At 66.3% G+C, this 21,173-nt stretch overlaps 1 protein-coding gene across 3 annotated transcripts; it reads left to right on the top strand.

Annotated features, from left to right (window-relative positions):
- Positions 1-9,606: 9,606 nt before the first annotated feature.
- Positions 9,607-20,069, top strand: B4GALNT4 (beta-1,4-N-acetyl-galactosaminyltransferase 4). 3 transcript variants are annotated; one of them, XM_036029931.1, is made up of 20 exons: positions 9,607-10,015; positions 12,564-12,667; positions 12,907-13,002; positions 13,085-13,180; positions 13,270-13,360; positions 13,442-13,542; positions 13,703-13,770; positions 13,903-13,981; positions 14,956-15,022; positions 15,126-15,260; positions 15,334-15,443; positions 15,551-15,651; positions 15,721-15,818; positions 15,895-16,819; positions 18,245-18,534; positions 18,642-18,795; positions 18,911-18,983; positions 19,070-19,223; positions 19,536-19,662; positions 19,924-20,065. In XM_036029931.1, exons 1-20 carry the CDS (start codon positions 9,865-9,867, stop codon positions 19,952-19,954), a joined length of 3,051 nt encoding a protein of 1,016 aa, XP_035885824.1. In that variant the 5' UTR covers positions 9,607-9,864; the 3' UTR covers positions 19,955-20,065. The 3 variants fall into 3 exon arrangements, with proteins under 3 accessions (XP_035885824.1, XP_028370917.1, XP_035885825.1); XM_028515116.2 differs by having other exon boundaries at positions 9,608-10,015; positions 19,914-20,069; XM_036029932.1 differs by having other exon boundaries at positions 9,609-9,950; positions 19,914-20,069.
- Positions 20,070-21,173: the final 1,104 nt, after the last annotated feature.

Here is a 21,173-nt window from a genome sequence, read left to right as displayed (position 1 = left end):
GGGCCAGGGCCACGCTGGGCCTTTTTCCAGGAGAGGCTCTGGGCCCAGCCACCTTCAGTCGGGGGCCTCGCCACCCCCAGGCCACGAGGGGAAGGCCTGGCAGAAAGGGATAGGGGAACTGGGGGCCTCTCCCGGGTCCCTCCAGGAGCAGCCTCTGAAGACCTGGGGAAAGATGTGGAAGCAAACAACCTTGTTTGATCGTCAAAGCAAAGCTCCACTGCCAGGGACCAGCACATCTCCAAGGCCTGGTCCTTGTCTGCGCGGGTCCCCAGGGCAGGCACCCACTCCAGGCCCAGCCACCCTCAGCCTGCCAGCACGTCCAGCCCACAGCCGGGAGTCACGTGGGCCTTTGATCAGAAACAGCTCCTTTGTTTTCCCGGACAAAGTTCTGTTTTGCCCTCCTTTGCTTGTTTCCCTTCCCACTCCTGCAACTTTCTGGACTTGAACTCAAGAACTGGAGCCCAGGTTCTTTGGCTCTCAGCTCGTTGAGGGAAAAGGTCCTTTGTTTTCTGCACTGGAGTTGACAGACGACGTTGGATTGGCCTCAGGCGCGCACCCCAGTGTGATGGGCAGAACTGAGCGATCACCCCCGGAGACCCAGTGCCCACGCGACACCACCCTTGGTGCCCGTGGGACTGACTGTGTTCCCTGGGCTGCGCCTGACACCCCGAGACTGTTTGTCACCCGACCAGTGCTCCCCGTCCCCTCACCTTTCTCAGCGGCCCCCAGCCCTGCCCCTCTCCCCGTATCTATGGGTCCTCTTCTCTTCTCCTTGTTAGACGCCCCCACACGTGGGCTCGCATGACTTTGGTCCTTCTCGGGCGTATTGTGCATAGCCTGATGCCCTCCGGGTCCATCTGGGCTCTCGCAACTGGTTCCCCGTTCTGCAGGGTGAGACCTGTCCGTGGTCTGTCTGCTCCGCTTCGCACGCTCTCCTCTGCCCCGGGCAGCCAGGTTGCTCCCTTCTCGGGACTGTTTAAGCCCTGCAGCGGACACGTGGGTGCCTAGGTCTCCTCGAATGCCTTCCTCCAGCTAGATCGTCACAGGGGAACTGCCGGGTCCTTCTTTGCCTCTTGTCTCTGTCTGAGTTACAGTGCATTTCCTGTGGCATGAGTACTGGTACCCCAGCTTTTTTTGTCTGTTTCCAATGTCATGAAATATGTTTTTGCACCCTTACTTCAGTCTGTGTATGTCTATTTTTAAGAGGATTTTAGTTATTCACTGTCAGAGGGAGGGGAAAGGAGAGACACAGTGAAACATCGATGTGAGGGAGAACTGATGGAGGACTCAAGAGTTGGAAAATTTTACCTTAAGGGAAATAGTTACAAGCCTCGTGAGTCATGCATATGTTAAAGCTTTTGTTTCATGGGTAGGTGGGCTGGAATGGGAGTAAAAGGCAGAAAACTGTACTTGAATAATGTTAAAAATAAAATTAAAAAAAGCTTTTGTTTCAGAAACCACAGATAGATAAGGCCCACCCTGTCTCCTGGGAGACAGCGGCCTCCTGGGGCCCGGCTAGAGACTTCCGCCTGAGGTCAAGTGGAGGCACCTGCAGCCTTGTGTCCCGGAGATGGTCAGACCACCCCCAGCCCCTGGGAACAGCTAACTGCCCAGGGCAAGAATAGCGCTGTTTTTCCCCCCTGCTTTTCGAAACCCCTCAGCACACTTTGTCCACTGTGATAAAAGTCTGGCCTGCAAAGAAAATATAAGATGGTCTGTCAGGATGTGAACCCACTGTCTTCTCAGGTCGCTGGCCACCTGAGTCAAGTGCCCAGAAAGATTCATTCCCTGTGTCTGCGCCTTAGGTCTGGCAGTGACGGTGGCCCAAACGGAAGTGTATTCTCTGGTTTCAAAACATCAGGGGTTGCCGCTGGAGGGGACCCACTGGGACTAAACCCACAAGGCAGGCCTGGGCCCCGAGGGGGTGGGCAGGGTGGAACCTGTGACCTTTAGCTTTGCAGGACCTTCAACCACCTGAGCCCCAGGGGTCAGCGCTGTGTGCGTCTGTGTATCTGAGGTGTCCCCTGTAGACAGCCTTCGCAAGGGTATGGACTGCTATCCCTTCAGCCCCCGCCCACGCGGGTCTCGATTTGCACAGTAAACTCCCCAGACAGCGCATGCGGGAAGGGGCTTCTGTTCCCAGTCCGGGATCCGAGCTGCTGCTGGCTCAGCCTCCGCGCGGAGCGTCTCTGCGCTGCACCCCGGTGGTTCCCCCTTTCCAGCGCCCCACCCGCTGCGGCGAGAGCCGGCGGCGGCTGCGCTGCAGGCCCGGGGGTCGGACCAGCTGGAGGTCGTCCGGCGAACACTGAGCTCGTCCACGTCCGCGGAGACGGGAGCAAAAGCTGCCCCCGCCGTCCCTGGGCCGCGAGGACAGGTCCGTCTGCCCGCCGCTCAGTCCTCTTTCTCAGCCCCGGCCGCGTGCGGGACGGGGCCAACCCCCCGCCGCCGCTTCGTCTCTCGCCGTCCCGGCAGCTGCCAGGTGAATTACGACGACGGGGAGGAGGGGCCCACCATCCCGGAGCCAGCGCGCTCTCCCCGCCCCACGCTCCCCTCCCCAAACCCACCCCGCGCACGTCACTTCGGGGAAACAGAAAACAGCTCCGGGGGAAGGCGGGGCGACTTGGACCGAACTACCGCGCTCCAAGTCCTGGCCACGCCCCCGCCTCCACCCCGCCCCTTCCCAGCCGCGTACCCCCGAGCCCCGCCCCCTCCTCGCGCCGGCACCTCTCAAAGCTCCCGGCGCCCAGGGCCCAGCCGGGCCCACCTGGTGAACTTGGTCCAGCCCCTGGCACCGGCCCCGCCCAACCACAGAAGCCCCTGTCCTGCCCCCCCACTCCCCTCCTTGACCCGCGCCCCTTCCCCCCGGGACCCTCTCCCAGTCCTCTGGTGCGGCGCCCCCAGCCGCATCCCCCCCGCGGCCTGGAGCGTTCCGGGTCTAAAGCACGCGGTTTCTCCGGCACCTTCTGGACCACGGTGACCCAGCCGCGGCCGCAAGCACCGGGTCTGGTCTGGTCCCGGGGACCTTGTGCACGGCCTCCGTGGCGCGCGGGGAAACGGGGCCCCCTCCCGACACACAGCACCAGCTCCGGGCGGCTCAGGGGCACCTGCGCACCCGGAGCAGCGAGCCCGGCAACCACGCGTGGTCCTGCGCTGCCCCCTGGCGGCGCCCGGGCAGACAACGACCGCAGGGCCTGAGCGAGGCAACGCGACGGGGTGGGGAGTGGGATCTCCCCGGGGAGGTGTCACCAGATCGGGGCGGTCAGTTCCCCAGTCCCAAAGACAGGGAGGGGGGTTAGACCCCGCAAGACCCGAATTCTGACTTCATCCAGATTCTGTCCCAGATTGGTCCCCACCGCGTTTCTGATGAGACTGAAGTCCAAATTAGGACCTGCTTTAACTAGGGGCCGGAGGTGAGTGGCTGGACCCAAACGTGGTGGTTCTTGGTTTTACCTGCGGCTGTTGGCCCCGTGCACTGGGGACGACCCACAGAGATGGCAGAGGTCAGTGGCTGGACCTGCCCCTGGAGGCCTGAGGTCTGGGCCAGCGTCCCCAGGGAGGGACTGCTGTCTTTGCCTGGGGTCCTCCAGCGCTGCCCGTCAGCCCCAGGACACCCGCTGCTGAGAGCTGCAGGACACATCCCCCCAAGAACAGCCCGCCTTTGTTGAACAGCCAGCCGACAGCAGGGCGGGAGCAGGTGCTGAGAGTTCAGGCGGACCCCTCCGCTCCCACCCACCCCCTTGAAGAGGAGGTTGGGCGAGTCCCCACAGGGGTTGGGGACACGCTGGCGGGAAGGTGCAGGCTGAGTCCCCAGGGAGCTTCAGGTGTGGCAGGGTAAAGACGGAGGGAGAGGAAAGCAGGGTGCTTTCAGAGTCTGGGAGGCGGGGAAGCTGTAGGAACTGAGGCGAGGGGAGGGAGTGCCAAGGGCCCTGCCAGGAGGGTGGGGGGTGAGAGTCCAGGCCTGGGGTTGAGGTGGGAGGAGAGGCCTCAGGAAGGCCCTGGGGTGAGCCAGGGCTGTCTTCTGCTGGGTGAGGGGATCGGAGGGGCAGTGGCCAGAGTCAGATCTGGACTCGGGGCAGTGGCCGGGCCTGCGTTTTGCTGGTCTGCAGCTGGGTGGCATCCCACGAGGGGGATGTGTTGTTGAGGTGCTGGGTGTCACCGGGCCCCTCTCCACAGGTGCCAGGGCGGCCGGGGAGAAGCAGGATCACAGCGTTTGGCCTCCGTCGGCTGTGCCAGGGTTGCCATGATGGGCTGTCCACACAGCGGGTCAGGTCCCGGCTGGAGGGTCCAGGGTCTGGGGCCAGCAGCCACCCTGCCAGTACCCACCCCCCGGGAGCGAGCAGCTGATGGTGGTCTCCCTGAGGCCCTTTCACTTGCCTAAGGCCACAGAGTCCTCCCCAGCGTGGACAGTTGGCCCTGTGGTCTGGCCACTCAGCGAGGACATGCAGGACCCCCCAACAGTCCTCCCCTCAGCTGGACTTGGGTGGTCACGGGCCTGACACGCTGAAGGGCTGGGGGCACACATGCTCACATTGCCCTGTGCATGCTCCGTCCCTCTACTCGCAGGGCGAGGTGACCCGCAGAGCCGACCTCTGCCTCGCTCCTGGGGCCCTGAGTCAGAGCACGAGTCGGGGGGTGCCTTTCTGAGGGCCTGCCAGTGACGATGCCCCCAAAACAGGCAGAGGTGCTCCCTACTCAGCACCGAGGCTGCCAGGCTGTGTGCTGTCCCTTGTGACCCACACGGGTGCTGGGTCAAAGCTGCTGGCCGTAGGGTGCTGCCATCTGTGCCGCCTGGCAGGGGGGTCCGCACCGTGGGCCCTGGGCACGGCCCCCACCACCTGGAGCCGGTCCTCACCCTGCTGCCTGAGGCCAGGGGTCTGTCCCACACCAGGGCAACCTGGCGGTCCAGGCAGGGGACTAGGTCTGGGGGTTCGGTGGCAATCATTAGGGGTGGTGGGTCCCGCCCTCTGCACACCTCAGCACGCAGCCCCAGGTTGAACTCGGTCTGGGCCACTGGTTCATCGGTTGCTTAAGCCACGGAAGCAATGCCACTGAGCATGTGCAGCCTCCACCACCGTACGTGGCAGAACCCCAAACCCCACTTGGGCACAAATGAAGAAAATAAGTCCCAAGAGAAATAAAAGAAATTATAACGTGCAGACACAACGTATTTTCCCGAAGGTCTGGAAGGCGGCAAAGGCGGGGCTCGGAAGGAAGTCCGCACTGTGGAGCGTGTGGACGGGAGAAGGAAGACCCGAAACCCGCCGTCCGAACCTCCGCCCCAGGGAGCCAGGGGAGGAAGGCGCGACGTGAGCCTAAGGGAACAGGAGAAAATAAACACCGAAACCGGAACAGAAGTCGGTGACACTGAAAACAGGAAAGTGATTTTTTTAAAACAGTGAAACCCAAGCTGGTTCTTTGGGGGCGGGCCGGGGGACGCCAGGAGGACCGAAACTCCCACGGCCAGGTGACCAGAAACACAGAGAGAACACAGAAGTCCCTGCCAGGAGAAGCGAGCGGCAGCCCCTGCTGTCCCCGTGCACAGGGCGGGGACGGCAAGGGCGCTCGGGGCAACTGCGTGCCCACAGGTTTGACAGCTGAGGTGAAAGGGACCGATCCCTGAAACGCCCATCCCTAAACGTACCAACACTCACACAAGGGAAAAAAGGATAAATAAAATAGGCCTGTATTTATAAAATCAATTGAGCCCGGCTGGTGTAGCTCGGTGGGTTGTCACGGGCCTGCGAACCAGAGGGTCACGGGTTCAATCCCCGGTCAGGGCACTTGCCTGGCTTGCAGGCCAGGTCCCCAGTGGGAGGCGTGAGGGAGGCAGCCACACACTGATGTTTCTCTCCCTTTTTTTCTCCCTCCCTTCCCTTCTGTCTATAAATAAATAATAAATAATAAATTAAAATTTTTTTAATCAATTGAAGCAATAATTAATAACCTTCCAAACAAGAGAGCACTGGGCCCAGAAATTTATTTCCACTGGGGAATTGTATTAAGTTTTTAAAAAGATTTTATTTATTTATTTATTTTTGGAGAGAGGGGAAGGGAAGGAGAAGGAGAGGGAGAGAAACATCGATGTGTGGTTTTCTCTCACCCACTGGGGGCCCCTGCCAGCAACCCGGCCATGTGCCCTGGCTGGAAATCGAACCGGCAACCCTTCAGTTCACAGGCCGATGCTCAATCCACTGAGCCACAGCAGCCAGAGCTGAATTGTATTAAACTTTCTATATATATACTTTGGGCGATTTAATTCATTTTTTAAAGATTTTATTTCTTTGTTTTTAGAGAAAGGGGAAAGGAAGGAGAAAGAGAGGGAGAGAAACATCAGTGTGTGGTTGCCTCTCATGCGCCCCCCACTGGGGACCTGGCCTGCAACCCAGGCATGTGCCCTGACTGGGAATTGAACTAGCAACCCTTTGCTTTGCAGTCTGGCACTCAGTCCACTGAGCCACACCAGCCAGGGCTGAATTGTATTAAATGTTTAAGGAACAGATATTATCCATTGTCTATCATCTTTTCCAGGAAATAGAAACAGGAAAAAATGCTTCTTACCTCATTTTGAGGCCAGTATGACCCCAAGGAAGCCAAAACCAAAGACATAAAAAGGAAAAAGAATCCACAGATCACTACAGGCCAACACCTCTCATGCATGTATGCAAAAAGCCTCAGCAAAAAATGAGCCAATCAAATCCAACAATGAACTGCACTCCACAAAAGAATTCTATGCCTCTACCAGGTAGGACTGATTCCAGGTGTGCAAAGCTGTTTGAGTATTTTAAAAGTTAATTAATGTATTTCACATCTATAAGCTAAGGAAGAAAAATAATGCCCTGGCTCATGTGGCTCAGTGGACCGAGTGCCCGTCTGAACCAAAGGGTCGCCGGTTCGATCCCCAGTCAGGACACAAGCCTGGGTTGTGGGCCAGGTCCCCACTAGGGGGCGTGTGAGAGGCAACCACCCATTGATGTTTCTCTTCCTCTCTTTCTCCCTCCCTTCCCCTCTCTAAAAGTAAATAAATCTTTATTAAAAAATATCTTCAAAATGGGCAATAGATCTGGGCAGATACTTCACCAAAGGAGACGCAGCCAACGGGCTGTCCTCAGTGGCCAGAGCTGGGGCGGTTGGAGCAGCACAGGAGGGGCGGTGCTGCGTCAGGACCCCAAGTGAGCGCGCGTGTCTGCGGCCACACTGACCAGGACACGGGTCACAGGAGTGGGGGGGGGGCGCTGTCCTGCACAGCGAGCGCCCGCAGCCCTGAGGTCCGGCGTGCGCAGCGAGACGCTCGTCCTCACTGGGTCAGCACCTGGGCCGGCCGGGTGGGACTCCCACCTTACTCCCATCGCCCAGAGGCAGCCGGCCTGACGGAACGGGGGGTGGGGGTGGGGGTGGGACGGGCTCTGGGAAATGTGAGGCACCAGCTGGCGGCTACGCTGTGGAGCTGGCAGCGGGCCCTGGGCTATGGCAGAGGCTGAGTCAGCGAGGCACGGCCCCTGCCACGGGCTCCAGGCCGGGTGTGCGGAGGTGGCGGTGGCCGCGTTGTGACCCTGGACGGACGGTCCTCTGGTGAGACACCTGCTTCCTGGCCAGGCACGCAGGCCCCTGCGGGGCCAGGCTCCTCGATTTGGAAAGGGAGCGGCTTTAGGGTGACAACGACCATGACCCTGGCACCAAAAGTCCCACGCCCGAGGAGGCCTCTCTGTCCTGGGCCAACCCCAGAGGACGTTCCCCAGCAGACACACAGGACGGGGAGGGAGGTGAGTCTGCCACTTCTCCCTGGGGAAGCGACCCTGAGCCGGCTGGGATGAGGGGTCCCCTGACGGAAAGGGGGGCTTTCTCTGTGGAAGGGGATGAGGAGGGAAAGGTCGGGGCAGCGGGAGGTGGGTGGGGAATGAGAACCACCGGGTCCCCGAGTCGCCCCACCGGCGGGGCACAAGGGGAACATGGGCCAGGGCGTGGGGGTGGGGACAGACACCAGCGACACACGCGTGACCTCAGGGGCACCCCCAGGGACCAACGCTCACACGGCACGAGCGGGTTTCCCCCGTCCTCTCCCTCCCCTTCCCCCTCCCAGCTACAGTGACCTTACATGTCAGAGTTTGCCCCGTGTCCGGAGGACATGTGCACGAATCCCACCCTTAGAGTGCACGTGACTCAGTCAGCGTCCCCCGAAGGTGGAGAGAGTGACGGGGAGCCTTCCTTCCATCTCCCGGGGGGACATGCCCTGCTTGGGCTGGGGCAGCTGCCCCAGACGAAGCCGGAGCTCGATCCCACCCTTGCGTTTACTTGGAGGCTGGACAGGTTTGGGGAAATTGTGTGTGCGTGCTGGGCTGTCGGGAGGGGTACCTGCCACGGGGGGGGGGGGTGCCGTCAGCTTGAGGGAGCTGGAGGTCGGCGAGGCAGCAGGGAGGGGGCTGCACCTGGGGTGGCTGCAGGAGGCACAGAGGTGTCTCCCGTCCTCCGGCCACCTGCTGGTTGCCAGGCCCACAGTTTCCAGCGCCTGCCTGCTACGGTTCGTCTACTTCTCGGATCAGCTGGCACTCCCCCAAGCGGGACCACCCTGCCCGATGAGACCCTCCCCTCCAACCCACCTACCCGTTGCCCTGCACCTCCTTTGCAGCACTTACCGGGATCTGAACCTGCGACTTGTGCCCGTTTCTGCCTCTGCTTGGAAAAACATACACTCTGCCCTGGCTGGTGTGGCTCAGTGCATTGAGCAAGCCAACGGGTTGCTAGTTCAATTCTCAGTCAGGTCACTTGCCTGGGTTGGGGGCCAGGTCCCCAGTGGGGGGGTGCGAAAGGCAACCACACACTGATGTTTTTCTCCCTCTCTTTTCCCTCACTTCCCTACTCTCTAAAAATAGATAAATATTGTTTTAAAAAGAAGTGTTCTTAAAAAAAAAAAAGAAAAATATAAACGTTGGGCCTCCTCAGCCCCGCCTCCATCACGCCCCAGGCCCCTCACCTACCCACGTGTGTCTGTTCCCCAAACTTCCTCTCTCCCTCCCCCTTGAGCCCCACTCCTGGTTGGCTGTTTGCAGGGAGCTTGTTCCAACTCCAAGGCCAGGCTGCCCCCATCTCCAGCCTGCCCCCCCCCACGCACGAAGCCCCCGGTGTCCCCGCCGTCGCCCCCCACCCATAGCCTGCACCTCGCCTCCCGCCCCCTGCCTGTCCACCCTAGTGCCCGGCCCTGCGTTCCGACCCCCGCGTCCCCGAGTCTCCCGGTCCTCCGCACCTCCCCTTCTTCGCACCTCCCCATCCCCTGTGCATCTCTGACCCGTCCCCCCAGCCCCGCGTCCCCGCACCTCCCCATACCGCCTCCCCACCCCCAGCCCCACGCCCTCTCCGGCGTCTGCCGCCCTTCTCATTCCCTTGTCCCCGCGTCCCGCATCCCCGTCCCTTCCTCCGCTCGTGTCCCATCCCGGACGCCAGCGCCCCCGCGCTGCACAGGCCGGCGCGCCCAGGTGGATGCGCGCGCGTTGCGTGGAGACAGGCGCCGGGCACACCCTAGCACGCCGGCCCGCCTCCCGCGCCCCGGATTGGTTTCCCGCGGGCTGGCGGGACCCGATTGGCTCGCGCCGCGCGCAGGCCGGGCCCGTTTCACGGTGGGTAGCACCGCATCGTGGATGCTGCTCAGTCCCGCCGCGGCCCCCAGGAGCTTGGAGCCCCAGCGGCCGGGCGGGGGCACCGCCTGAGCCGCTCCGCCGCCCACCCCGGGCCCGCGGCCAAGGGCATCCTGGGGTCGCGGCCGCAGCCTTTGGTTGCGGGCGGCGGACAAAGGGCCATGCAGGGCCGAGGGATGCGGCGCGGAGCGCGCGGGAGCCGCTGAGCGCGGCCCGGGGCGGGGCGGGACCGGCCGCGATGCCGTGGTTCCCGGTGAAGAAGATCCGCAAGCAGATAAAGCTGCTACTCCTGCTGGTGCTGCTCACCTGCGCCGCGTGGCTCACGTACGTGCACCTGAGCCTGGTGCGCCAGGGCCGCGCGCTGCGCCAGCGGCTGGGCTACGGGCGAGGTACGGGAGGGGGCGCGCGCCCTGGGGAGGGGGCGGTGAGGGCCCTGAGCAGGGTTGGTCCGAGCCCTCCCGGCGCCCGGCTCCCGACGCGGGCCAGACCCACCCGCAGCCCTCGTACGCCCTTCCCAGAGCGGCTGGATTGGGGCAGGGGGCGCACTTTGGCCGGTCCTGGACACCCAGTGACGTCATCAGTGGCGAGCGAGCGCGACCCTCTTGGGGAACGTCCCGGAACCTGGGCAGACCGGGCTTTGGCCTGGGCCCGGCGGTGACAGAGTTAACAGGGATCTCCCCCGGGCGCGCTGGGAGTTCCAGGAGCGGAGCCCAGCTGCTGCCTCCACCGCTGGTCTGTGTACTTAGCGCAGCCTCGGATTCCCCACCCGCTGGGGGGGGGGGGGCGCAGAGAGCCGCGGGAAGGCGTCCCGGAGCGCGCGCCCCAGGTGCACCTGTGCCCCGGGCCGTGTGGTGGGGGAGGGCTTAGCGGCGGAGCCATCACGGGGTGAACTCGCGCGGGCTGCTGGCGCTGACCCTCCAGGGGGGACAGACGGCGCGCCCGGGAGACACCTGGGGCCCTGGCGAGCTCGGGGGGCGAGCCAGAGGAGGGGGCCCTGGAAGGCCCTTGACGCAACCTCTGGGGGAAGGGCGCCCCAACGGCAGGAGCAGCATGGAAACCGAGTGCCGTGAGGAGGAAGGACAGAGCGCCTGGGCCCCGGCAAGAGAACAGGGGAGAGGGAACCTCCTCAGGCCGCAAACATCCCAGCCAGACTACCCCCATGCCTCTCCAGGAGGTGGGGTGTCCTTGGGGGGTGGCGGTGAGAGTCCGAACAATGACTTTGATTCACCGCATCCCGGGCCCATCCACCGAGGGGTCCAGACCTCCCGGCTGAGTCCCATTCCCTCCCCCCCTCACCGAAGCCCCTCCCCCTCCCTGTGGTGTGCCGGATGCCAGGCCCCATGGACCCCAGGCCAGGGGTCTGCCCTTGACGCCACCCCCACCCCCAAGCCATGCACCTCGCAGACACCACACCCTCAAGAGGCCTCCAGCAAGGCTCAGCCCCTAAAAGGAGCACCCTCCCCCAGCCTCCCCTCCACCCCGCCACCTATCAGCGAATAAGGCAGGAGCCCAGAGCATGAGCCAGGACTCGACAACACCAGCCCCTCCTCACACAGCTGTGTGGTTTTCGGAGCAGCCACAGTCCTCCCCAACCTGACTTCCTGAGCAGCGGGGAAGCCTGGCTCAGCAAAGCGGAGGGGGCGGAGGGGTGGGAACTCCATTTCTGGGACCTGTGAAGCCGGGCAGGAGCTGTTCAGGGTCCTGGAGGACCAAGCCTCACATGGCACCTTCCAGGAGCGGCCCCCGCCCGCAGGCTGCAGCCCCTCGTCCTGCTCAGGCACCTACGCCCCGGCCAGGGCAGGAGCTGGACATGCCTGCGGCCATCCTGACTGTGGGTCCGTGCTGCCTTCACCTCCAGCAGGGAGGCCGCCTTGGGACGGGGCAGCACTACCTTCCCAGTGTCCTGTGCAGTCAGAGGCCCGTCCCCCAGGGAGGGGAGGTGGGACGCAGGGAGCCTGTCCAGACCTCGCCGTGCTGGGGCTGAGCCCTGTAGGACCACGGTGGCAGCCTGGGCTGGGGCCCTATTCCAGAAGGCTCCCCAGGGATGGGCACGGGTATCACAGCCCAGGCCTGGCCCTGGGACAGAGGGGAGATCCTGGGTCGGGTGTTTCTGGGAGGGGGTCCTGGAGGGCAGAGGTGGGGTGCAGCTGAGGCCTCCCCTCAGAGGCCTAGACCCGGGTTTGGGCACCCCAGTGGTGGGGGATGTTCAGGAAGGAGGCCTGGGTATTGGGGATCCAGAGGTGGTCTGCCCCGGGCTAGGAGGCTGGGGTTACCACGTGCACAGACGGACCTGGGACGGGTTCTGAGGGACGGCCTCCCCACCGGGCCGCCTTGGCCTCGGATCCCCAGCAGCCAGAGCAGCGTGCCTGTCCCTCCTCTGCTGGGGGCGTGCCCGGGCTCCTTTGGTCCCTGGCCCCCGTCTCAAGGGCAGCAGGTGGTACAACCACAGCGGGGGTGGCTCAGCCTCAAGACAACAAGCTCCAGCAACAACCAACCCTTAGCGCTTGGATCTGGGAAGGGAGGCAGGCACAAGACACCCCGGCACACGGGGGGAGAGCTGAGGGCACAGAGCGGTGCTGGGGGTGGGGTCATCCTGGAGGTGGAGCCCCTGGGGAGGCTAGCCAGATTGGGGGACATTTGCACATATACACTAGCATGTGCACACACATAACTCTGATCTGCTCCCTCACACCCGCCAGGGGCTGGGAGAGCCAGGTGCAGGGCTCCAGGCTGCTGCAGTGGGACATGGGAGAAGGCCCCAGCACCTGTCCCGCTGAAGGGCAGGATGGGGGAGCTGAGGGCGGAGGGGCCTCAGTGGGAGACGCTGGCCTCCCTGCCCTGGTCCGGCCATGGGGATGGCAGTGTCTGACCCCAGCAGCAGGGCCGGTGGCCCGGGGGAGATCCTGGGCCCTGGTCACACCCACGTGCCCCCCACAGACGGTGAGAAGCTGACCGGTGTGACGGACGGCCGGGGCATCCGGGGGGCACTGTCCACTGGAAGGGCAGAAGACTCCAGCGAGAGCCGTGAGGAGGAGCAGGCGGTGAGCAGGGCTGTGGGAGAGGCCCCCCGTGTCCCGCGCACGGGGACCCTGAGTCCGCGAGTGTGGGCTGTGCACGTGGAGGGTCGTGTGGCTCGGGGGTGGCCCGGCATCACTCTCGGCCCAGACGCAGGCAGAGGCGGGCCTGGAGGTCCAGTGGGCGTGGGGCCGAGCCTGGGCCGCGAGGCCCTCCCCACCTTCACGTTGCTCAGCTCTGCCCCGGTGCGCTTCCTCTCCCGCAGGCCGACGGCCAGGGCCCAGACATGCTGCTTCCTGGGGCCACCGGAAGGCCGCCCCCCCTGAACCTCACCCATCGGGCCCCCCCGTGGCGGGAGGAGGTGAGCTCCGAGCCTGCGGGGGCCTGGGGGCCGGGTGGGCTGGGCGGGCTGGGCGGAAGGTGAGAGCCGCCTCCCTCCCCAGTACCTGGGGCAGGCCAACCTGCACGTGTTCGAGGACTGGTGCGGCGGCGCCGTGGGCCACCTGAGGAGGAACCTGCACTTCCCTCTGTTCCCTCACGTGAGTGCCGGGCCGGGCGGGGCCCTGCCAGCCCCGGGTGGGGGAGGGGCCGGGGGCGAGTGGGGGCTGACCCCAGAGTCCCCGCCCAGATGCGCACCACCGTGAAGAAGCTGGCCGTGTCCCCCAAGTGGAAGAACTACGGGCTCCGCATCTTCGGCTTCCTCCACCCGGCGCGGGATGGTGCGTGGGAGGGGCCTCGAGGGGGGTGGGGGCCTGCCCCGCAGGGCCCACCACCCCCTGAGCCCCCGTCTCGTGGCCTAGGAGACGTCCAGTTCTCTGTGGCTTCGGATGACAACTCTGAGTTCTGGCTGAGCCCCAACGAGAGCCCGGCGGGTGCCCAGCTGGTGGCCTTTGTGGGCAAGGTACCCTGACCCCAGCCCTGCCCTCCGCCCGCCCCTGCCTCTCTCTTCGCTGGGCTCCCTGTGGCTTCGGTCCCCGAGCTCCTCCGGCTCCTCAGAACAGGGTCGGACAGGCTGGCGCCCCCACACAGAGGGTGAGCCCCCGCCTCGTGTCACCCCCCAGACCGGCTCCGAATGGACGGCGCCTGGAGAGTTCACCAAGTTCAGCTCCCAGGTGTCCAAGCCCAGACGGTGAGTGACAGGGAGTGTGCGCACACGCGAGTGCCCACGTGAGGACTGGAGGGACGGGTCCTGAGCCCCCCACCTCCTCTGGGGTCCTTGGGGCGGGGCAGAGCATGCCCCCCTGACGCCTCGTGCCCCCAGGCTCATGGCCTCCCGGAGGTACTACTTCGAGCTGCTGCACAAACAGGACGACCGAGGCTCGGACCACGTGGAAGTGGGGGTGAGTGTGCCCCAGCCCCCCCCCGTCCCTGCCCCCCCTGTAACCCCGTCCCTGTGGAAGGAAAGACAGCTGTGGTCCCTGCCCACAGGGGCTTCCTGTCTCATGACATGACAGCCGTCAGCACTTTTGGGAGGCTTCCTGGAGGAGGTGGCCCTTGAGTGATGAGAGACTCATGGGGCGGTCCACTGGGGGGAGGGTGGGGGGAGAGTGCATCGGGAGCCGCCCCGAGGAGCAGGGCCTGGGCCGCTCAGGCTTCCGAGACTGAGGCCGCTGTGCGGAGGAGCCTGGGGGTGCTGGTACAGTCTCGGACGGGAGGTGGGGATGGGAGAGCAGCAGGACAGAGGCCTGCGCCCGGCTGAGGGTGGGCCGGTGACCGTGGTGGGCGAGGGGACCCTCGGCCCAGCTCTGGGGTGCCCCAGGTGTGTGGTGTGTCACCTCGCTTGGTGGAGGGTCCGGGCTGAGATGCGGGTTTGGGGTGAGCTTTCAGAGGCCAGGTGTGGCGGGCCCAGGGTGAGTGAGGAAGGGAAGAGAGCCTGCCTGGGGCAGCCCTCGGGACCCCCAACTTGAGGGGTGCCGGGGGGGACAGCCCCTGCAAAGGGGACTGGGGAGCAGCTGCAGAAGTGGGGGGTGGAGGAGGCGCGGGCTCTGGCGCTTGGAGGGCCATGGCCTCCAGGACCCCAGTGGACTGCAGACTGGGGTCGGGGGCAGGTGAGGGAGCACTCAGGATGTCAGGACAGGCTCGGGGGGCCCTTGCCTGCCCGCAGGGCCCCCAGTCTTCTGGGCCTCCCCCGGCTTCCCGCAGCCCCTCCCCGGGACCCCTGGGAGCTTCCTGCACCCTTGAAGGGCTGGCCCCACCTCATTCCCTGCTGTCTGGTCAGGGAAGACCCACACTTCCCTGTCCCCACCGTGTTCCCACCCCACCCCACCCCGCCCCACCCCACCCTCCGGTCGTGACCACCCTCTCCGCCCCCCAGTGGCGAGCCTTCCTGCCGGGCCTGAAGTTCGAGGTCATAGGCTCTGCGCACATCTCCCTGTACACAGGTACGGGGCTGGGGCCTCTCCAGGTGCGTGGGGGGTGGCCTCCAGGTGTGGGCAGGGAGGGGGAGGGGCGTTCTGGGCAGCGCACACACCCTTCCTTCCCCAGAGGAGTCAGCCCTGATGATGGACCACGTGGCCCACGTCCCGCAGTCCCCAGCCAGCCACGTGGGGGCGCGCCTGCCGCAGGAGGAGCCCAGGGCCGACATGCTGAGGCCAGACCCCCGAGACACCTTCTTCCTCAGTGAGAGGGGGCCCGCCGGGTGGGGAGGCCATGGGTGCTCTGGACTGCTGGGCTGAGGCCAGCCTTCTTGCAGCTCCCCGCGTGGAGCCCTCGCGTCTGGAGAACGTGCTGGAGCCCTGCGCCTACGCGCCCACCTATGTGGTCAAGGACTTTCCCATCGCGAGATACCAGGGACTACAGTTTGTAAGTGCCGCTGGCCGAGACGGTCGGGGGCCCTGAGTCCGGGGCCCTCCCCACCAGGGTCCCCGGAGCGCCCCCAGCCCTGCCCTGAGCCCTCTGCGCCGCCCCAGGTGTACCTGTCCTTCGTTTATCCCAATGACCACACGCGCCTCACTCACATGGAGACGGAGAACAAGTGCTTCTACCGAGAATCGCCGCTGTACCTGGAAAGGTGGGTGGGGCGGCGCCCGGGCAGGGGGCGGGGCCTCTGCGACCCGGCTCTGATGCTCCGCCCCCGCAGGTTTGGGTTCTATAAGTATATGAAGATGGACCAGGAGGAGGAGGGGGAGGAAGACGAGCAGGTGCAGCGCCGGGCCTTCCTCTTCCTCAACCCGGACGGTGAGCGCCGCCCCCGCCCCACACGCCCCCAGCTGGCGCCCGCCGGGCAGGTCGGGCTGAACGGCGCTCCCCACAGACTTCCTGGATGAAGAGGACGACGGGGAGCTGCTGGACAGTCTGGAACCCACGGAGGCAGGCCCGACGAGGAGTGGCCGCCGCCGGCCCGCTGCCAGAGCCCCCACGGAGGCTGGCGCCACCCCCACCCCGCCCACGTCCCTCGGCCCCACGCACCAGCGGATCCCCAGGCGCTCCCGGGCGCTGAGCTGGGCCGCCAGGGCCGCCCGGCCACTGCCCCTGCTCCTGGGCCGCGCCCCGCCGCCCCGCGCCGCAGCGGCTCAGCAGCCCGCAAAGGTCTATGTGACTCGGGTGCGGCCGGGCCCGCGGGCGCCCCCTCGGGCCCTGGAGGCGCTCAGCCCAGGCGGCCCGCCTTGGCCGCCTTTCCCCGGGGTCTTCCTGCGCCCGAGACCTCTGCCCAGGGTGCAGCTGCGGGCGCCCCCACGCCCGCCCCGATCTCGAGGCTATAGGACCGGAGGCTCCCAGGCCACAGGGCCGAGGCCTCCCTCCCAGGCGCAGGCCACCCAGGGGAGCCGGCAGGGCCCGGCACGGCCGCTAGGACATGCAGCGCCCACGGAGAACTTGAACACGTCGTCCGAAACGCAGCCCGTTACTTCCTTCCTGAGCTTGTCCCAGGTGTCCAGGCCGCAGCTGCCTGGCGGGGAGGAGGAGGAGGAAGAGGAGGAGGAAGGGGACGACGGGGCGCCAGGTGACGAGGCCGCCTCGGAGGACAGCGAGGAGGCCGCGGGCCCTACGCTCAGCCGCTGGCGCGAGGAGGCCATCGACTGGCGGCGCACGTTCAGCGTGGGCGCGGTGGACTTCGAGCTGCTGCGCTCCGACTGGAACGACCTGCGCTGCAACGTGTCCGGGAACCTGCAGCTGCCGGAGGCCGAGGCTGTGGACGTGGTGGCGCAGTACATGGAGCGGCTGAACGCCCGCCACGGCGGGTAGGGGGAGGGGCACGGGGATGGAGACCCCGCCTCTTTGGGACCCTCAGGGAGGTATCCTCTCCTTGCTGGACCCGTTTCTGCCCTGGGGCCCGGTCCGATGCTGGGAACCTCACGCCTGGCCCTGTCAGAGCTGACTCCCTGCCCTGCACCTCCAGCCCCCAGCCTGTCCCTTGGGCCCGGACCCAGAAATGCCTCTGAATGCTCAGGCCACTGCTGCACCCCGAGGTCAGGCTGAGAGCCCCCAGGCCCCTCCTCTGCGGGCAGAGCCTCCCTGGACCCCCCAGTGGGGTCTCCTGGTGGGGGGGGCTAGCCCAGGCCGGCTCCTGCCTCGCTGCCCTCAGGGGTCAGCCCCAGGCTCCGGGCGCCCCAGTCTGGCCTCGGGAAGGCGCTGGGGGGTTCGCAGAGCTGTGCTGTGCCTGGAAGGGGGGCAGAACCGGGTCGTGGGCCCGGAAAGCCACAGTCAGGGCTGATTCCGTGCCTTGTGACACAGCACTCTCAGCAGGAGGGTGTGACCTGTTTGGGCCGGAGGCAGCCATGGTGCTGCCGTGGAGGAGAGTGGACCAGGGGGAGCCCATGGGGACCGTGGCTGGTGGGTGGGTTGACGTGACCTTGGCCGTGACTGATGGGCCAGCCTGGCCTCTGGGGGTTGGGGAGGTTTGGGTCTGGAGGCTGAAGGTTCGAGCTTGCCCTCAGCTCTGTGCTCCAGTGCCCCCTGGGCTCTCGGGGTCTGCTCAGTAGCGTGGTCGTGGCCCCAAGACAAGAGTGCAGACAGACCCAGGGCATTGGGGACAGAACGTCCCTGGCTTTGGGGCGAGTGTGGTGGGCATGGCAGGGGTGGCAGCAGGGCATCTGGACCCCTGGGGAGCCAGCCAGGCCCCCAGTGCGGGGGCAAGGGCGGGCTGGCAGGAGGAAGCCGGGCCTTTGTCAAGGTTAGGGTCCCGTTTTCCCAGGAGGAGGAGAAGCCTCTGGGTGCTTTGCAGGGGGAGCGAGCAGGGAGGGGCAGAGGGCTGCTCAGGGCTGACCCAGGGCCTCTTCCCCAGAGACCAGGGCAGCCCCTGGGTCAGTGCGGGCGAGGCAGAGGCTTGGAGGGGCCACGCAGGGCCTGGGAGGAGCTGGGAGGGAGGGGACGAGGAATGTGCCGGTGCAGTGTGAGGGGACACAAGGCCACCAGCTAGAGGCTGCTGAGGCCTTAGAGGGCTGCTTTAGACCCCTCCTGTGCGCAGGGGGCGCCGCTGAGTGCTTCTGGGCCTGCCAGAAGGATGGCGACCAGAGCGGACCGGCCTGGGCTAGCTAGCCGCCTCCCCTTGCGAGCCACCCTGAGTGGGGGTCGCAGCGTCGGTCTGCCTTGGGGAACGCCCCCCCAAGGGGCGATGGGCGGAGCCTCGTTTCCCGGGCTGGGGGCTGATCCGCCTCGGTTCCCAGGCGCTACGCACTGCTGCGCATCGTGAACGTGGAGAAGCGTCGGGACTCGGCCCGTGGGAGCCGCTTCCTGCTGGAGCTGGAGGTGCGGGAGCGCGGGGGCGGCCGCTTGCGCCTGTCGGAGTACGTCTTCCTGCGCCTGCCCGGCGCGCGCGCTGCGGACGCAGATGGGGACGGAGAGAGTCCGGAGCCCACGCCCGCCGCCTCCCTGCGCCCCGACGGCCGCCCCGAGCTCTGCCGGCCGCTGCGCCTGGCCTGGCGCCAGGATGTCATGGTTCACTTCATCGTGCCAGGTGCGGGGGGGCCTCCGGTTTGATGGGGAGGGTCTAGGAGGCCCTGTAGGAAGGGGCGCCGGTGTGCGGGGGGCGGGTCGGATGGGCTCAGTGGCCCCGTCCTCTAGTGAAGAACCAGGCCCGCTGGGTGGCACAGTTCCTGGCGGACATGGCTGCGCTGCACACACGCACCGGGGACTCGCACTTCAGCGTGGTCCTGGTGGACTTCGAGAGCGAGGACATGGACGTGGAGCGGGCCCTGCGCACTGCGCGGCTGCCCAGGTGAGGGTGCACCCCCAACACCGGTGGTGGGTGGGGGTTCCCAGCGCATCTTCCCTCCTGGGGAGACTGGGTTCTGCGGCGCCCGGGAACCCTTCCCTGTCACGCCCACCCCCAGCTACCAGTACCTGCGGCGGACCGGGAACTTCGAGCGCTCGGCGGGGCTGCAAGCGGGAGTGGACGCGGTGGCGGTAGGTGGGCAGGCCGCGGGCGGCAAGGCAGGAACTGCCTTTCCGAGGGGAGGGCCGCTGGCAGACCCCCCTGCTGCTGCTTCCAGGACCCCAGCAGCATCGTCTTCCTGTGCGACCTGCACATCCACTTCCCGCCCGGCATCCTGGACGCCGTCCGCAAGCACTGCGTGGAGGGCCGGCTGGCCTTCGCCCCGGTGGTCATGCGCCTGGGCTGCGGCAGCTGGCCGGGGGACCCGCACGGTAACGCCGGGGCAGCAGCTGGGCTCCCTGGGGCCTCTCCCACCCCCTGAGGCTGGCCTGCACCCCACCAAGGCCCCCGTAATGCCCTGTAGCATCTAGGACACCCCCCCAGAGTACCCAGGTCCTCCCCGGGTACCCCAAGGTCATGCCCCGCCGCTGGGAGCCTCCTCCCTACCTAGTCGTGTGCAGGGTTCCTAGGGCAGGGCGCGCACGGAAGGGTGACCCTGGGAGCCCCCTGCTGAGGGGACCCGCCCCATCAGGGACTGGGAAACGTCCCGGGACCAAGTTCCCAAAGGCCCCCCGGCCCCCCAGGGTACTGGGAGGTGAACGGCTTCGGCCTGTTCGGGATCTACAAGTCGGACTTCGACCGCATCGGGGGCATGAACACCGAGGAGTTCCGGGACCAGTGGGGTGGCGAGGACTGGGAGCTGCTGGACAGGTGACCCTCCCCCCATCCCCCCGTCGGGCGGGTGGACTCCCTCACCCAGGACCTGCGGCCCGGAGAGACCCGCGGCCCCACCCCGGGGTCCTGCAGGCCAGGGACCGGTTCTGCCCCAAGACCCTACAGGCCCAACGGGCGGGCGCCCCTGGGCCCCGACCTGCCCCCCGGGCCCTGCCGCGGTGGAAGCCCTGGCCAGCTCCCTGCCCTGTGGCCCCCGGCCCCCAGCCCTGACGCCCGTCTCCACCCAGGGTCCTGCAGGCGGGGCTGGAGGTGGAGCGGCTGCGCCTGAGGCACTTCTACCACTACTACCACTCCCGGCGGGGCATGTGGGGCACGCGGGGCCGCGGCCGGAAGGGCGCCCGCAGGGAGGGGCCTTGAAGAGCCGACGCTGCCCGCTGCCCGCTGCCCGCTGCCCGCTGGCCGCTGCAGTCCCGAGTGCTGTCGGGGGCGGGGGCCCGCCGCAGGGGCCCAGCCCCACCTGTGCCTGTCCCCCGCGGCCCTCCCAGGCCGCTGCCCCTCAGGCCCCCGCCCAGACAGGCGGCCCTGACCGCGGGTCAGGCCCGGGCTCGCCCCCACCCGCTGTGCGACAATTTCTGTGAAATTTTGCCGTAGCGATGACGTTGTTTTCAGGATTTCCACGAGTTCCGTCTGTTCCGTTTTTTATTCAGAATGAAATGAAATATTTTTTTTAGTTCCGACTGGTCCTCTGCCTGGCTCTCTTGGGAGGACAGAGATGGGGGGCCCCCGTGGCGGCCAGAGGGCCCTGCACCTATGGGTGGCCCTGGGCCCCACTGCTGCCCCCAGCGACCTTCCCGACCCACAGCCACAGCGGCCTCGCTGACCCCGCCCTCCACCCCCAGGTCTGCTGTCCCCTGCCCGTCCTTTCCCTGTGAACTTCGGCATGGGGCCCTGGAGGGGACGGGCCCCAGACGGACACCGTCCTCGCTGCCGTGGCCTGTGGAGTCATGTGGCCTTCCCACCTGCGAGCAAAGAGCCCTCGCCACTCACTTGGGCCCCCACCCTGGAGACCCGAGCGCCAGCCCTGCCCCCCGCTCCTCGGGGGTGGGGGCCCGCAGCGCCCCGGGTGGGGGCTGACCTGGGACCAGGCTCAGGGCGTGTGTCAGCTAGGTTCGACTGTTGCTCATGGAGCCGGCAGTTCAAGGACGGGAGGGCACTGAAGAGTATCGGCCCAGAGGCTGGGCGGTGCTGAGGACCTGCTATTCCGGGCGCAGCCCCAGTTTCCGGCTGGGTTCCAGCGGTGTGAGGGAGGCGGTGGTCCGCCTGGTGCCGGGTGCCCACCGCCCGCCTGCATGAGGCACGTGCAGCCGCCGTCACAAGTTCCACAAGCGGTGGCGTTTCCGACCTTGCGGTTCTGAAGGTCACGCCCTGACAGGGCAGCGCCCCTGGGGGCTGCAGGGTGGAAGCCGTTTCCGTTCCAGAGGCTGCCTGGACTTCTGGGCTCCAGGGCTCGTCCTCTGTCTTCGGAGCCAGCGCCCTCCCAAGTCCCC

This window comes from Phyllostomus discolor, chromosome 6 (assembly GCF_004126475.2).
Source record: "Phyllostomus discolor isolate MPI-MPIP mPhyDis1 chromosome 6, mPhyDis1.pri.v3, whole genome shotgun sequence".
NCBI lineage: Eukaryota > Metazoa > Chordata > Mammalia > Chiroptera > Phyllostomidae > Phyllostomus > Phyllostomus discolor.
This window is presented reverse-complemented; position numbering and strand designations above follow the sequence as displayed.